Here is a 17,737-nt window from a genome sequence, read left to right as displayed (position 1 = left end):
AATTTTGGAAGTTAAGATGCGGCAAGGAGAAAGGAGATCAAAGAGGAAAGAATCTCACAATTCTGCATATTAGGTTTGACTTTTAAAGAACATTAACTCTAAAATAGCGTCAAAATAGTGTTGAGGATATCATTAAAGATATCCCAATTGTTTCTTCACAATATTAACTGTGCAAGTAAAGGTCACTACAGGAAACTATAACTTGTAAATCAACGTAATGAAAATTGTTTTTTAAATGGCCAAAACCCATGTCTTATTATATTAAAATATAACATGAAATCAGTTTTTTCCAGACCTATCCTTCTAAAATTTTCCATTAAGTAAATCTTTAACATTTCTTTACCTGAAAATGACATTAAACTTAAATCACAGAGGACAATTATTCTGAGTTTAAATAAAGTTTTTATGTAAAAGTCTATGAGAAAAACAATGAGTGTTACCTAGGAGAAAATCAGACTTCTCATACAGGATTTCTCATATTGATGGTATATGTTAAAAATGAAGTAAATGTATGTTATTTTAAGATTTTAGATCACAATTAAAGTAAGATACTCCTCATGACAAAATAATTATCATTATTAACAATCTTACCATCTGGACATAAAATGGAGGGAACTATGCAGTAACTACTTTGAGGCAAACTGAAGGCTTACTCTTCCTGTTTAGAAAGAACCGGGGCTATTCAACAATGAAAAGGAACAACTGATATGTTCTACAAGGTGGGCAAACCTTGAAAACATTACGCTAAGTGAAAGAGGCCAGACACAAAAGATGACATACCGTGCAATACCATTTATATCAAATCTATAGAGAAAGGCAAATCTATAGAGACAGAAAGGAAAGTAGTTTGCCTGGGGTTATGGTATTGAGAATGAACATTGATTATGAACTAGCATGAAAGATATTTTCAGAGTAACAAAGATGTTTAAAACTAGATGGTAGTGATAGTTTCATAATTCGGTAAATTTACTAAAACTCACTGCACTGTATACTTAAAATGAAGGAACTTTATGGAATGTAAATTAAACAACAGTAAATTCGCTTTTAAAGAAGATCTGGGTAAGAAATAGTTGTTTACTCTTCTGAATTGCAATCAACATATATGAATAACATAGGTAACTTTAGATTTTTAAAAATAAGATCATCCAATGCATTCAACATGATTCTCGAGTCCAAAGAAAAATGTCATCACCCATTTGATGTTAATACTCTGAGTTACAAGAGGATAATAAAACCAATAGAGAAAAAAAAAAAAATCAGGGATTCAACTGTTTTTGTTTTGTTTTGTTTTTGCTAGATTAGGAAATCTCAAAAATGCAGGTACCTCAAACATCTTCAACGTGTTATTAATGAAAAAGTACAACGGTTTTCCCCCAGATATTGACTTTAAAGGTTCAGGATACCACAGTTCAACTACTGCAATCATTCTAAGAGACTTAATTATTCCTTAAAAGCAAACTTCAGCAAAATTTATTACCCACATTCAATTTCAAATTTATATCTGAGCAAAGGGACGGGTCAAGACCTTATCCTTCCAGAGCAAAATCCATTATATTTGTGAGATAAATGTTTTTAAAGATTTTATTTATTTATTTGAGAGAGGGAGGGAGAGACAGAAAGAAAGAGAGAACACCCTAGCAAGGGTAGGGGTGGCCGGGTGGAGCTGACTTCCCAGTGAGCAGGGAGCTCCACACAGGGCTCAATCCCAGGACTCTAGGATCATGACCTGAGCCAAAGGCAGACACTCAACAGACTGGGCGACCCAGGGACCCTTGTGAGATAAAATAATAACTTCTTTAAGATCTTACAGGAATTCATGGTTTGATTTATTTCTTCCAAGTACCTACTAACAATCAACAGGTAAGAAAAGGGTAAAGATTTACTGCCACAAATAGCAATGTAGATATCTGCTAGTCCAGCAAAGTAATTTTCAATCATGCAATAAATTCAATGACAGTTCAAGCTCTGCAAAGACTGAATGAATGTTGCTTTAAATGTTCATTAATTTTCAAACATACTAGTGTACTTACTATTTAATTTGTATTTAAGATTAAGGAAAATTAGGTAAGAGGTCAACACCAATCAGACTGGTAATTACGATGACCCTGGACAATCTCAGATCTAAAATCTTATAAACAGTATGATCCAAAATAAGACTGGAATTTTGAGGACAGTAATGGACAGGAATAAGCCCTATCTTGTTAACAAATAAAATATAATAAGCTTACAGCACAAGATTTACTAAAATTAACTTATTTAACTTAAAATAAAAACTTTAAGGCCAGGACATATGTAGCAGGAAGAACAGGATGGTGAAAATAATGGACAAAAACCAGTTCTTCCCAAAATAGCTAATGGCTGAGTATCTATAATCATGGTGTTAGTGGGATTGCCCAGATACACATTAAAGCATTAATAAAAGATATAAGTCTGGAAGAAAACAAGTTGGTAAAAACAAATAATGTCACCTAATTATTCCTAGAAGCTTAAGCAACACCTTAGTGTTTGGGAAAAGTACTGAATGTGACAAGCATCCTCTTAGCAACAAAATTTTTACCAGGTAGTATAAGAATCTAGAACATAAGAGTTCTAACTTTTAAAACATCTCCTGTCAGAAACAAGTCACTGTCAGAAACAAGTAATTTGAATCTATTCACTATTAGCATTGAGTGACATCATAAAGTACTGTTTAGGAATATAGGTAAAGCCAATATCTCACTCTTAAGTCTGGTGTTTTCCTACTTTCTCTTTTTCCCTTTTCCTCCATTAATAAAACAAAAAAAAAAGTTTATAACAGGAAACCATGATATACAGATAGTTTAGAATATAGCCTTTATTTTATGCACAGTGAGGGAATGAGGTGGACATACACTTGCCAAAAATTAAGTTTACTATTAAAATGAGTTTAATTCCATCAATCATTGTTGTGTCTGAATTAGTACTTTGTGCAATAAAAAAATAATGGCCAAAGGGAAAAATACCTGACATACAAATCGATCTAAATTTTTCCTTACTTGTTTTTGTCTAAGGAAATTTAAACATGGTTCCACAATTCCCTCACTTTCTTACATTACCACACAGAAGCAGATTCCCCACTCAGCAGGGAGCCCAATGCAGGGTTTGATTCCAGGACTCTGGGATCATCACCTGAGCCAAAAGCAGATGTTTAACCAACTGAGCCACCCAGGCACCCCTAGAAAGACTTTTTTTTTGAAGATTTTATTTATTTATTTGTCAGAAAGCAAGCACAAGTAGTGGGTGCAGCAGGCAGAGCAGACAGAGCAGGCAGAGGAAGAAGCAGGCTCCACGCTGAGCAGGGAGCCTGATGTGGGACTCGATCCCAGGACCCTGGGATCATGACCTGAGCAGAAGGCAGACGCTTAACCGACTGAGCCACCCAGGCGCCCCTCCAAGAATGAATTTTTTTTTAAAATTTAATTTATTTATTTGACAGGCAGAGATCACAAGCAGGCAGAGAGGCAGGCAGAGAGAGAGGAGGAAGCAGGCTCCCTGCTGAGCAGAAAGCCCGACGTGGGACTCGATCCCAGGACCCTGAGATCATGACCTGAGCCGAAAGCAGCGGCTTAACCCACTAAGCCACCCAGGCGCCCCAAGAATGAATTTTAAACAACACTCCCAACTGGGTCTTAAGTGGAAAAAAAAGGTTAGTGAAGTACAGTTGAAAATAACATAGTACGTAAGTGTATTAGCACATACGTTGTTTAATGGAATTTGTATTTGGATAAATAAATGTATATTGTTTTGTGAGTTTCAATACAAAATACTTCTTATTATCGTCACAGTCAAAAATGAAAGCCACTGGCTGAGAAATGACTCATTTTTCCTTTATACCTAAATTTCTGTCTCAAAATTTCCCAAAGTAACAGGGCATCCTATATATCTTCAACACAGTAAGCTTAACCAAGAATGTCCAAAGAGTGAACATCTGTGTAACATGCTAAAAGATTAATTGAACCTCCTGCTTTTTAATATAAATCTCATATATTAAAAGATATTAAATTTGTACACTGATAAATTCACATAAGCATGATTACATAATGGAAATCTACTAAACTAGAGAATATTTTTTTTTAAAGATTTTATTTATTTATTTGTCAGAGAGAGAGAGAGCACAGGCAGACAGAGTGTCAGAGGGAGAAGCAGGATCGCTGCAGAGCAAGGAGCCCGATGCGGGACTCGATCCCAAGACGCTGGGATCATGACCTGAGCCGAAGGCAGCCACTTAACCAACTGAGCCACCCAGGCGTCCCAAAACTAGAGAATATTAGTAGTAAAATTTTCCAGAGGAACACTCAATTTCATTCACTGTACATATAATTTCTATACAATTTTACTGATTTGATATGAAAATGAGAACTTTTCATATTGCCTACTCCAATAAACAATTCTGGGATATAAAGCAGCATATTAATTTAATTCTTAGTTTATATTCAAATTTGTTTTTTATCTTTTCCCAACCATTCTAGAATACTACTTCTTCATTAATTTTTTAAACATCCTCTTTAATTACAATGTCTCTCTTCTTAAAAAAAATTCTTAAATATTTTCTTTGTCTTCGGACAATCTAAACTTAGCCTGGTGCTCATGAATTTATTTAACAAATATCTGAACATCTAGTATAAGCAAGGCATAGTGGACCATACAAAGACAACATAAACCCTGCCCTTGAGGAGCTTACAGTCTAACAGGGGAGATAAAGATGTACAAAACCAAATACAAAGATAAAGCCAAGGGTTGGCAGGTTTGGGAATGGGACAGAGGGTGTATAATACGGGTAATATGGGAACCCTTATGTATTGCTAGTGGGAATGCAAACTGCATAGCCATTCTAGAGAGCAATTTGTGACACTTTGTGAGATGAACATTATGCAGTCCTGTAACAGGTTCTTTTTCTTTTTTTTTTTTTAAATTTATTTATATTTTATGTGAGAGACAGAGAGAGAGAGAGTGCGTACACATATGTGTGGCAGGGGAGGGGCAGAGGGAGAGGTTGAGAGACAATCTCAAGCAGACTCCCCACTGAGCTCGGAGCATGAGGTCACAGTGCTCTATCTCATCACCCTGAGATTAAGACCTGAGCCGAAATCAAGAGGAAGAGTCACCCAGGCACCTCCTATGACAGTAATTCTGTTCCCTGATTTTACCCCAAAGAGATTCTCACACACATCCTTAAGAGGACTGTACCAGCATTTTCATCACAGCATTGTCTGTGGTGGTGGGGGATAAGAAGCAATTTGGATACCCATCACTGGAAAAAGACAAGTAAAAAGTGGAAGATATACAAGATGAAGCACTATGCTGCTAGCAGAAATAGTCTAGAGGCAGACACATGGATAGATCTGTAAAACAGTGTTTAGTGAAAAAAGCAAAAAAGAAAACATGATCTATAGCACAATACCACTCATGTAAACTAAAAATACGCATAAAGTAGTAAACAATTTATAAGAACTTACAAAAACAAAAGAATTCGCATCAAACACAACAGAATGATTGTCTCAGGGAAGTAGGAGTAACTCAACCTTCTATACATGAAGTCCAAGGGGAGGGGAAGGGGCAGATGTTACCAGAGTCAGAAGAAAGATCCAATAAAGAGCTGTACAGTACTCCAGAGAAAAGAAATTACTCCTCAAGAGGACTTGAGGTGCACACAAAAGATGTGTTTTGTTTATCTTGACATCATTTTAATGTTCTGTAGGGGTTTAGTTCTAAGTGGTACAACCTGCAGAGGATAATCATGAGTCCTATCTTTTAGAATTGCTGGAGAACCAGTTATAACAAATAAGATGCAACAGTGGCTTTGATCAACAAATTTGATTTGGAAACTGATTTGGAAAGGCATAAAGTTGGTATTACCTATGCATCCTTTCCCAATTGAACATTCAAAACTATAGTTAATAAAACTAAATAATACTAGAAAACTGAGCATATCACTATCAGTTGGTTTCATATTTTGTTTATAGGGGTGATCTTGAGGCTTTTGTCAGATGGCACCTAGAATGTCAAATCCTTTTTTTTTTTTTAAAGATTTTATTTATTTATTTGACAGAGAGATCACAAGTAGGCAGAGAGGCAGGCAGAGAGAGAGAGGAGGAAGCAGGCTCCCTGCCGAGCAGAGAGCCCGATGCGGGGCTCGATCCCAGGACTCTGAGATCATGACCTGAGCCGAAGGCAGCGGCTTAACCCACTGAGCCACCCAGGCGCCCTAGAATGTCAAATCCTTTGAAAACCAACAAAGGGTAAGGGAGATTAGCTTCCTAAATCAGGAGAATATGGGTCAAGAGGGATGGAACAAGTGTTGTACGTGGATCATGAAAGAAAAGAATATCTGGGTAGTATATATGTAAAATACCTAGGTAAGTTTTAAGGGCATGAAAGTATTTTAGAAGGATGCAGATACAAATAATAAAAAGACTTCAGGCAGAAGTAAAATGTTCTAAGAACTTAAAAGATGACTGCTAAGAAAGGAAGAGGGTGTTAGAGAGGAGGAAGAGGAAGAACTCTTCCTTCATCCCTAATCACATTTTAATACAGATACAATCTATGGACTTAGAAGAAACAAAAACAACAGGGTCAAACAGAGATTTCATCACTCAAAGGAACTTCTTTAGAGACACAAATGAGACGTTTTAAGGAGAAAAAGCCACTTTAAGCAGGAGAACGTAATAATATATCTTTTATGATTTAAATATCTATCTGGGTAATTCATTGTATAAATCTGTATCATCAACTAATTTTTCCTAATTCATAGTGATAAAACATTCTATGATGTACATGATTTATACTACTAACATTTTTTAAAAAGGTTTTATTTATTTATTTGACAGAGAGAGATCAAAAATAGGCAGAGAGGCAGGCAGAGAGAGAGAGGGGGATAGGCAGACTCCCCGCCAAGCAGAGAGCCCTATGTGGGACTCGATCCCAGGACCCTGAGACCATGACCTGAGCTGAAGACAGAGGCTTAACCCACTGAGCCACCCAGGCGCCCCTAAAATAGCATCTTAATACAGTACATCACTGCAGTTTGATCCTACACAAAGAAATATTAAGTTGGCAATGCCACGTGGCATCTGGCAACAGCAAGCACCCAAGTGTCTAAATACAAGTGTTAATTTTTTTTCCTTCTCTTAAAATTTAGTAAAATGAAAGATTACTTAAAAGGTTAGTCATTTCTATGCTATTCAATAAGTAATAAAACACCAAAGTGAAGAAACTTAAGTAGGTACCCAGTATCAGATGGTATTTCAGTATTCAAAGAATATGACTGATTATTCACTTGAGCATCAACTTAAAAGAAACCCTACCCAAATGTTTCTGCAGACTTACGTATTAAATCTAAATTTAAAATGGTTTACTTCTTCTCTGCATACACTCCATGTCCTCCCTAGATTATTTCTTGATTATTTTGTGGCTCTGTTATTAATATATTTTTTTTAATCATTTCTTATTTAGTACTGAATTTCCCCAGCCAAAGTTACTATAGTCCTCTACAACATATAGCCAAACATAAAACAAAGAGACATTTAGGTCTAAATATTTTACTAAGAGTAAAGTCAGGATGCTTAGATTCCTTAATAAGCACATGCTTAATCTGCTTTTTATTTGTTAAAATTAAAAACAGCAGTCTTCATTTCCTGAAGAGTTTGAATAGCTAGGTGTGCAATGGAAAACTCCATTATAAAGCTTAAGTCAGAGAGATCACCAATATTTTATCTCTGGAAGTAATGGTTTAGAAATGAAGTAACCCTTGGTCAAGGCCCCTGATACTCTAAATTACTCAAATTGACATAATTTAAAAGAAGCTTCTACTTGCTGCTATAACAGTCAACTCTATCCAACTTTTCTTAAGTCAAAGAGAAACTAATATATACTTATACACCTCATTGTGATTTCAAAAATCTAGAGCTTGGTTATCATATACTGAATGAAATATGCTCATAAATTTGTTTTCATATGGTTTTTAATATCTTACACATCACCTATTTTATTTCAGAGAACTCAGACAGGACAACTATACATGATTATCAAGTGAAGGTACTTTGTATCTACAAATGAAAAAGCAGGAAAATATTAGAGTTCATAAACTTGAGTCTTTTAAAGAGTATATGCTTCTTCTTGTTTACTTGGATGTTATTTATGTACTTTTTGACAGTTCCTTGTCTAGGTTCACATGATAGATGTTAGCCCACCATATTCAGTATTGCATGAACGAAACTAAATGTAATTCTTAAACTTCTAACTCCCTCAGTTGCATCAATGCTATGAAGACTTAACTAGACAGCAAACGCACATTTTCACTCCTCATATTATACTACTGTTTAACAAAAGAACTGTCAAATGGAAAATGAATGTCTGATAAATTTTTGCTACTGTAATATAATCAGTAACTTGATATGCTTTGTAAGTATTTTTATCTGTGCCAGATGAAAACTATACCTAGCAGTACGTTAATAAGAAAATTAGAAGTCATTTTTCTTAGTATTTATCTTCTTTCTTTTATAAACAGTCTGTAAGACTACTAACATTTATCAGAATTACCTAACACAATTAATCCTGGGTAGATGTTAACTGTATGCCATTAAAATACTTTTATGAGTTCATTAATTAGGTGATAAAAAACCCATTTTAAGGAAAATAATTCAATAACCAACCTTTTTGTACTCCTAGAAGGGCAGGGGGGTTCTCCTGTGATGTTCTGTCAGGTTCCTGGGGAGGTACAACCATGGCAAGTGTATGCATTGGTACACGTGGAACCTAAAAAGTTAACTCAGAAAAAATATCATCTCAGACCAAAGAATAAAACAAGGGCCCATAAATGAAATGGAAATTTAGATTTTCTTCATATACTACCAAATTCACTTTTTTGTTTCTAAAAAAACAAACAAACACAACAAAAAAAAGCCTTCACCAAGGAATAATTTCTGAGAATATTGAATTGGACAAAATCAGGCTATCTATATGCAATGAATGATTTAAGCTAAACAGAATTAGTATTACTCTCTTTTTAGAGAGGAAGCCTTATTGGGCGTTGGTGGTTCTGATTATAGCTAGGAGTACAAGTCATATATTGACTGGCCCATTTACCCTGTTCAAATTCTTTATGGATCAAAAAAGAAAATCCAACATATTCCCTAACTGGGTAACTTAGCAGTTCTCAGGATAACTTTGTAGAAAAGAACTTAAGATTTCACTGAACTTTGTATACTTAGTATACTCTCTATATTCTCTCCCTATTTTTAGGTAGGCTTAAAAATTACTTTAATCAACTTTTGGTACATTTATCCTGGCTAACTACACTTTCCTGGTTAACAAAAATAACTATCTCTAGAATAACTAATACCGTCTTGGGAGGTACTAAGGAAGAAGCTGTCCCCTGGTTTAAGGTTATGTTTAATGTATTCATTAAAAATAAATAACCCTAAAGACCTAGCTATAGTAGTTTGACAGTGTGGAAAATTTATATTTATATTTGGTATTAAGTGTTTTTTAAAAAGAGCTTTTTTTTTTCAGTAAATAAGGCAACAGGTAATTTTCATGTACTTTTGAAGGAAATAAATCTTAAAGGATTTAGTATCTTGTTTATCTCAATACATAATAGTAGAGAGGAACAAATCCATTTTCCTTAAAACTAATTTTAAACAAAAACTCCCAATCAATTTGGAGGCTTTATATTTATAAATCAGCTGTTTTACTTTACCTGAGATTGATCTTGAGAAGGTGAGGTGAGCTGAGACACATCTGTAGTAGGAACTGACAGAACATTGTTTGGGTAATCCAACAGATAAGAAACAACATTAGTATGGCCACCTTTTGCAGCTTCGATGAGCATTGTCGAGCCATCCTGAGAAAGATTGACAAAACCATTAATCAATTACTTGTAAATTTCTTCTTATAAATGCTTATCGACATTCAGTTTCTTAGCAGCCTATCTAGAATCAAAACTCATTTATAAACAGTAATGAATATGAAGCACTGAGACCAGCAAACATATCTTCAATATCTTTTAGTAACAATGCATATATTATTTATTTACTTATTTTTAGGTAGAATACCTTGAGTCGATGAGTAGGGTCGGCTCCATGAGCCAAGAGTAGCTCAACAACTGCCAGATGACCTCCCGCACATGCTAGCGACACTACTGTATGATCATTATTGGCTGTAGCCCTATTCACATTGGCGCCTTCAAAGAAACATAAACAGCAATCTTAGAAAAAGGAATGAAGCAAGGTCACAAAAAATATCACTTTAGAGATTTGTTTTGAAGTATGACATAGATTTTAAAAAGTACACAAATCATAAATGAAAATTTTTCACAAAGTGAACACACCTGTGTAACCAGCACCCAGATCAAGAAACAGAACGTTATCCACATACCAGCAGTCCCACACCTTGTGCCCTCTTTCCGTCACTACCCACCCTTCCAATGGTACTACTATCCTGACTTCCAAACTAGTCTTAGTTTTTGAACTTTATATGAATGAAATCATACAGTGTACTCTTTTGTGTCTGGCTTCTTTCACTCAATATAATATTTGTGAGATGCATCCAAAATGTTGCGCGTAGCTGTAGTTCGTTCATTCAATACCACTTTTAAAATGGAAAATCTAGAAGACTAAGATTAATAAATATATACAGGTTAATGTAAGCATCAAATAATATCATTGTATTTAACTCTCAAAATGCTGTAAAGACATTTTTTTATCTACTTCTAGAATGTGGCAGTATAGCCAGGTCTCAAAGTAGAGAAAACAGATTTTGTATTTTAAGAGTCAGAGGGACCTGGATATGGAGAGAAGACAAGAATATCCAAAAATGGGGGCGCCTGGGTGGCTCAGTGGGTTAGGCCGCTGCCTTTGGCTCGGGTCATGATCTCAGGATCCTGGGATCGAGCCCCGCATTGGGTTCTCTGCTCAGCGGGGAGCCTGCTTCCTCCTCTCTCTCTGCCTGCCTCTCAGCCTACTTGTGATCTCTCTCTGTCAGATAAATAAATAAAATCTTTAAAAAAAAAAAAAAAAAGAATATCCAAAAATGTTATCCGAAAGCCTAGTTAGTAAGTTGTTCAATAGCTTTGTTCAATGTGACCTGCAAAAGTCTAAATGCAAAATCCCTTCTTGACCTCCTTTTTGATAAACTGTTTTTGACCCCTAAAAAAATTATAGTGCACCAAAGTTTCAACTCCATAGTTAAGACTATAGCAATATTCCTTCTTCATTAATTCCACACTTAGTTTCTGAAAAGAAAAATAAACCCATGGGCAAAACCACTATAATTAATTTAATTTTCAGAAATATCCAGCCAAACCTAAACCTAACTCACATAAAAGTACCTTTTGGAAGGGCAAGCAAGACACACCAATAAACTTTCTTATATTAGCAACATGTGAATATTTTTTAAGTTGTTAATAATAAATTTAGATGGTAGGATTGTTTAGCAGTTACTACAGCCTAGAAAGGCTATAATCAATGTGTTCTTTTTCTGACAAGTCTGATTACATGCTTAGTAGGGTTGGTGTTGGATATGACTAGATAACCCCCTTAGCAAGGAGCCTGAGAGATTCCAAAGGTTACCCATCTATTTATTATTATTTCAGTATGCTTGAGGTAAATACCTTTTACAGACTATGTTGTAACCTTATGTAAAGATATGCCTTATTTGGTAGCAAAAATGTGCTATTAAGAAAATAAACCTAGTTGTACCCAATTAAAGAAGAAAAGAAGTATTTTCAAAAGGATAAAATCTTATACTTGTTTCGTAGTGGCACAAAATATCTGAGTTCGGTTGGAACTTAGGTATAAAATTTTTATTCTTTTAATAAATTTCTTATTTTTAGGGCCCCAGTCAGTTAAACACCTGCCTTCAGCTCAGGTCATGGGATTGAGGGTCCTGGGACCCTCAGGGTCCTGGGATTGAGCCCTGCATTGGGCTCCCTGCTCACTGGGGAGCCTGCTCCTCCCTCTCCTCCTTGCTCATGTCTTCTCTTACTATCTCTGTTGCTGTCTCTCTCTCAAATGAATAAATAAAATCTTTAAAAATATACATTTTAAAATTCTTAATTTAATAACATGACCTGAGCAGACTTTCCTTGCATTTTACCATCCTACCCCAGGATCTTTCATCAGATGCTAGAATATCTCTAACACTATACACAGAGTTAGGCTGAACCAAATGAAATCATTGATATTACCATTTTTGATGTTTAAAATGACAGTTTTGTGGTTCAACCTAACATGGGTTTAACAGTATTTCACTCTTCGGTAGTGAACAGTCCTGAACTATCTCTTCACCCATCATGCAAACTTCTTTCCCTAAATATATTCTAATAAAAGAACCTCTAGAGGAATATAAAAATAATACATAACGTCCTTGTATATGTGGTTAATTCAACGGAGCAGTAAACAATAGTTACAGACTTTCTGCCTCTCCACCCCCGCCCCCCCGCCAGCAGAACTGCCTTATCATTAAGTGCTGAACAATACTCTATTAAATATAGCTGGATGTTTTACATTTGGCTTTTCTAATTTTGGTCAGGAATAATAGGCAGCTTAGTCGCCAAACTTCACAAATTCAAAACTAATAAAGAAAAATCCCGGGGTGCCTGAGTGGCTCAGTGGGTTAATAAGCCTCTGCCTTTGGCTCGGGTCATGGTCCCAGGGTCCTGGGATTGAGCCCCGAGTCGGGCTCTCTGCTCAGCAGGGAGCCTGCTTCCTCCCCTCTCTCTCTGCCTGCCTCTCTGCCTGCTTGTGATCTCTCTCTTTCTCTCTGTCAAATAAATAAATAAAATATATATATATATATATATATATATAAAGAAAAATCCCAATAAGTACTTCATGAACTCTACACTTACTAAATAAAATACAGCAAGAAAAGACTAGGATACAATACTTGTACTAAAGGAAAAACAGCTCTAACACAAACTGCACCAGTTTAGGATTTTTTCTTCACAAGTTACAGCCTCTTACAAATCCTTACTTGTGCTTCCCTTACCTTTGCTAATAAGAAACTGCACAGTGCACAAATGACCAGCTCTCGCAGCTTTCATCAAAGGTGTTCTTCCACCCTCAGATTCATGTTCCTATTAAAGAAACAAAAAAATAATCCAAGAGTGCCAATTCACTAACCATCTATTTTTAAACACTTAGTACAAATGACATGAGAAGTAAGATTTAATACTTACTGTAGCCACTTAGACTACCTATCTCAATTCCTCCAAAATGTAGGATTAATTTCAGTCAACAGTACATGGTATAACCTTTTAAGGGCAAGTTCATTTTTGCATACCAAACAACAGCATTTAGATATTACTTATGTTTTGTTTGAGCCTCAAAGAGAAATAGCCGCATTTTTCCAATCCCATGATCAAAAAGATGTTTTTCCTAACTATTCATATGAATTGTGAAAAAAGAACCTTAGTCTTACACATGATTAGGAAGATTCTGATCTTATATCAGAAACTAATAAGAACTCCTATCACAGGACAGAAATCAGTCTCTCTCTCTCTTTTTAAATTTTATTTATTCAGAAACCAGTCTCTAAAGAAAAGCACTACAGTATTTCAAGGGTTAAGAGGAAAGAAAAAAGGAAAAAACACACCAAGGAGCAGACTTTATTTTAGACTAGAAATTAAATATGTGAATAGTGAAAGGCAAAAGAAGCAGTTTTATAATAGCAGAAAGATTGCTGTTCCTTCTAGGAAGTTTGCCAGCAAGAGGAGTGAATGACAAAACTGCATGCTACCATCCTAGTTATCAAGTGCCCCTAAAAGGAGCTTGTTAATAAGCCAAGTAATACTGATGGGAGAACTTGAATTCTTATTACATTCATCTAAGTATTAAAATATAGCTGACTGATGAACACTGGGTGCTGTATGTAAGCGATGAACCACTGAATTTTACTCCAGAAACCAATCTTGCCCTATGTTAACTGAATTTTAAATAAAATAAACAAATAGGGTGCCTGGGTGGCTCAGTTGGTTGGGCGTCTGCCTTCAGCTCAGTTTATGATCCCAGGGTCCTGGGATCGAGTCCTGCATCAGGCTCCCTTACTCAGCGGGGAGTCTGCCTCTCCCTCTGCCTCTTCCCTCTGCTTCAGCTCTCTCTCTCTCAAATAAATAAATAAATAAATAAATAAATAAATAAATAAATAAATATGTAGCTGATGCACTGCTTCTATGAAAAGTTTGCTCACCTATTCCATTTCATTGTGTATGTAAACATTAATTTATGTTGTTCTGGTCTTTTGTTACTAAGAAAAACTTGATAAAGGGTGCCTGGGTGGCTCAGTCTCTGCATTTGGCTCAGGTCATGATCCCAGGCTCCTGGGATCAACCCCCACGTAGGGCTCCCTCCTCAGTGGGGAGTCTGCTTCTCCCTCTCCCTCTGCCCCTCCACCCCATTCGTGTGTGTGCTCTCTCTCTCTCAAGTAAATTAATATATAAAAAAGAAAAACTTGGTAGAGAACAATGCTTAAGTCAAGCTTTATTTCAGCTCTTTTCTAGCTAACTCAGAGAATCCTTTAGCTAACACAGTCAACTTAAAAATAGTGTGCTCAGGGCGCCTGGCTAGTTCAGCCAGTGGTGTATGCAACTCTTGATCTCCAGGATTGAGTTCGAGTCCCACAATGGGTGTGGAAATGACTTAAAAAGAAAAGTCTCTTTTTTTAAAAGATGCATTTATTTTAGAGAGAGCGCATGTGAAAAAGCAGGAGGGGCAGAGAGAGAGGGAGGGAAAATCTCAAGCAGCCTCTGGGCTGAATGTGGAGCCCAACAAGGGGCTTGATCACATGACCCTGAAATCATGACCTTTTCTGAAGTCAAGAGTCAGAGACTTAACCATCTAAGTCACCCAGGTGCCCCTAAAAAATAAAATCTTTAGAGAAAAAAATAGTGTGCTCTGCCAATAGGATACTTTTCAGTCTGTTAAATAACTACAGCTAATCTACAATTAAGGCAAACTAACAATAAGAAATAAGTAGACTGTCTGCCCGATGGAAACTTTAAACTGGCCTGCAGTGACATGAATTATACTCTAAAAGAGATTTAAAAATTTTTACCTTGATAGTACAGAATCTCTCAACTTCTTATAAAAATTAATTTATGTTTTGACTTCTTGTTATACATATTGATGATGTGATACTCTTTACTAATTTTAAAATATAGAAGATGGTTAACACAGGTGATGCTTTGGAATGGATTTTGAATTTACATTCAAATGTAAGCAAATCTAACATTCTAGAAATCTACTTAAAACAAAATGGAATATACTTTATGAAAACCTCATTCAGGGGCATCTGGGTGGCTCAGTGGGTTAAGCCTATGCCTTCAGCTCAGGTCATGATCCCAGGGTCCTGGGATAGAGCCCCGCATCAGCTCTCTGCTCCGCAGGGAGTCTCCCTCCCCCCCTTTCTGCCTGCCTCTCTGCCTACTTGTGATCTGTCTTAATAAATAAAAAATAAAATCTTAAAAAAAAAAAAAAGAAAACCTCATTTAGAAAGTTGTTCAGTTTCTCCATGTCACTTTTTTTCTGAATTATCAATGCAATCAACTACACACTGGAAATAAATTGCTCCTTTGGCAATGTGTTATTTCCACTCCTGACTCAAGGCCTTTGAGCTGTTCTTTCTTCCCTGTAACACTTCTCTATTAGCTCCTTTTCATCCTTCACATCTCAAACTAAGTGTTATTTCCTCAAGGTAGACCTCCTTGAACTTCCTGACTCAATTACTCTATTATAAATCTTCCTCGACTTAGGAAGGGGTTATGTATGGATAAACCCATTTTAAGTTGAAAATATCTTAAGTGTAAAGTGCATTTAATATACCTAACCTACAGAATATCATAGCTTAGCTTAGCCTACCTTAAACATGCTCAGAGCATTTGCCCACAGTTGGGACAAAATCAACAAGCACAAAGTCTCCTCCATAATAAAGTACTTAAAATCTCATGTAATGAATGAACACTATACTGAAAGTGAATAACAATGATTCTATGAGTTCATGATGGTTGTGAGTGCATTGGTTGTTTATCCTTGAGATTATCTGGCTGACCGTAGCTGCTGCTCCCTGCTGCTGCCTAGTATCATGACAGTATCTTATCATATATCGCCAGCCTAGGAAAATGTCAAAATTCAAAATTCAAAGTATGGTTTCTACTAAATGCGTATCACTTTTGCACCATCATAAAGTCGAAAAATTCTAAGTGAACCATCATAAGTTGAGGACCATCTCTATGTACATAGCTATATGAACCACTCCTTCATAAGTTTCAATCATATATTAGTTTATATAACTATTTGGCTAACATGTCTCTGCCACTAAACTGTAAGCTGCATGAGAACACCAATCGTGTCATTTTTGCTTACCATTACATTACATACCTAACATCTAAAACAATAAACTGCTCCAAGAAGGAACCTAAGTGTAACTGACCTCTCAAATCTTCCTTCTTAGTACTGAGGTTTGAAGTTTTAATTTTCTACTAGGTAAATAAGAGAAAGAAAAGTTAATTTGACAAGAAATTAAGGGTAGTAGCTAAACTCAGAATTAGACATTATCTGCATTTGATAATACATTGTTACTAGAACATGGGTGGGCAAAATTAATGTCACTTTTCTTTTCTTTTTTCTTTCTTCTCTCTTAAGCCTAGCAGTGACACCCATCAGCATAACTAGGTCCCGTGAGTAATGGCAAAGACAAGAGTGTGAAAGCCCTCCTTTAGAATAAACTTAAAATAACTGTTAGTTCTGCATATATAAAATATTATGATAGCTCTTAAATGATAAAAAATCAGAAAGTATAGTCCCAAGATCCTCACCCCAAATCAAATTTCAAAATTCAACACACCAATAAAATTTCTGAAATAAAAGGTGTGAAAAGCTATTTTATTTTCCTCCCTAAAAATAGATGCATGCATTCTTTGGCTTTGAAAAACATAATTATATTTGAGAAAATGGTAGGTAAAGGAATGCCCCAACTTTTTAATGTATTTATAATATTTCATGTCCTAAAATCAATAATGTAAATCCTACAACATATATAAGTTGCCCCAAGATATCTGACCACTAAGTCCTTCTCTTAAAATAGGAATCAGGCACGCCTGGGTGGCTCAGTCAGATGAGTGGCCAATTCCTGATTTTGGCACAGAGCTCCGCACTGGGCTCTGCACTCAGCGGTGAGTCCGCTTGAGCCTCTCTCTCTCTCTGCCCCCACCCCTGCTCTCTTGTGCGCATGCACGCGCTCTCTCTCTCATTCTAAATAAATCCCTAAAATAGGAATCAAATTTGTATATACTCCTTATGAACGTTGGGTTTGTTAAGCCAATATTTGCTCAAGATCAATCAAATTTTAGGATTTAAATTATGGCATTTTTCCTTCATAACCAAAGAAAATTATTTTCCAAGCTTATAAACTTAAATATTGCACATTGTAACATTTCTTCTTTTCTCTGTTCTTGGAAATAGCTAGAGCAATGTACAGTTTATTTATTCTTTGAGCATCTGGTAAAACTCACCTATATATTCATCTGAACTTCTTCCTTTCATTGGATGGATGATTTTAAACTACTGATTCAATGTGTAATATACTTATCCTTCTACTGAGGTTTCCTATTCATGAGTCAATTTTGATAAAATTATATATTCATGGAAAAAATCAGCATTCATTTCATGCAAGTATTCAAATTTATTGATGTTCATATGATTGCCTTATAAATTTTCATCTCTAC

The 17,737-nt window shown here is 35.8% G+C and overlaps 1 protein-coding gene across 11 annotated transcripts in view; it reads right to left on the bottom strand.

Annotated features, from left to right (window-relative positions):
* The window catches only part of ANKHD1 (ankyrin repeat and KH domain containing 1), a 132,813-nt gene that overhangs the window by 42,548 nt on the left and 72,528 nt on the right, over nt 1-17,737 (bottom strand). For 9 of the 11 annotated variants that reach the window (XM_047729817.1, XM_047729822.1, XM_047729818.1 and 6 more), the window contains 4 exons: nt 13,006-13,093; nt 10,071-10,198; nt 9,716-9,859; nt 8,670-8,772 (listed from right to left, as the gene is read on the bottom strand). In XM_047729817.1, the coding sequence (XP_047585773.1) occupies nt 8,670-8,772; nt 9,716-9,859; nt 10,071-10,198; nt 13,006-13,093 (463 nt within the window). The remainder of the gene's footprint in view (nt 1-8,669; nt 8,773-9,715; nt 9,860-10,070; nt 10,199-13,005; nt 13,094-17,737) is intronic. The other 2 variants (XM_047729813.1, XM_047729821.1) reach the window with 1 other exon arrangement.

This window comes from Lutra lutra, chromosome 5 (assembly GCF_902655055.1).
Source record: "Lutra lutra chromosome 5, mLutLut1.2, whole genome shotgun sequence".
NCBI classification, from domain to species: domain Eukaryota; kingdom Metazoa; phylum Chordata; class Mammalia; order Carnivora; family Mustelidae; genus Lutra; species Lutra lutra.
This window is presented reverse-complemented; position numbering and strand designations above follow the sequence as displayed.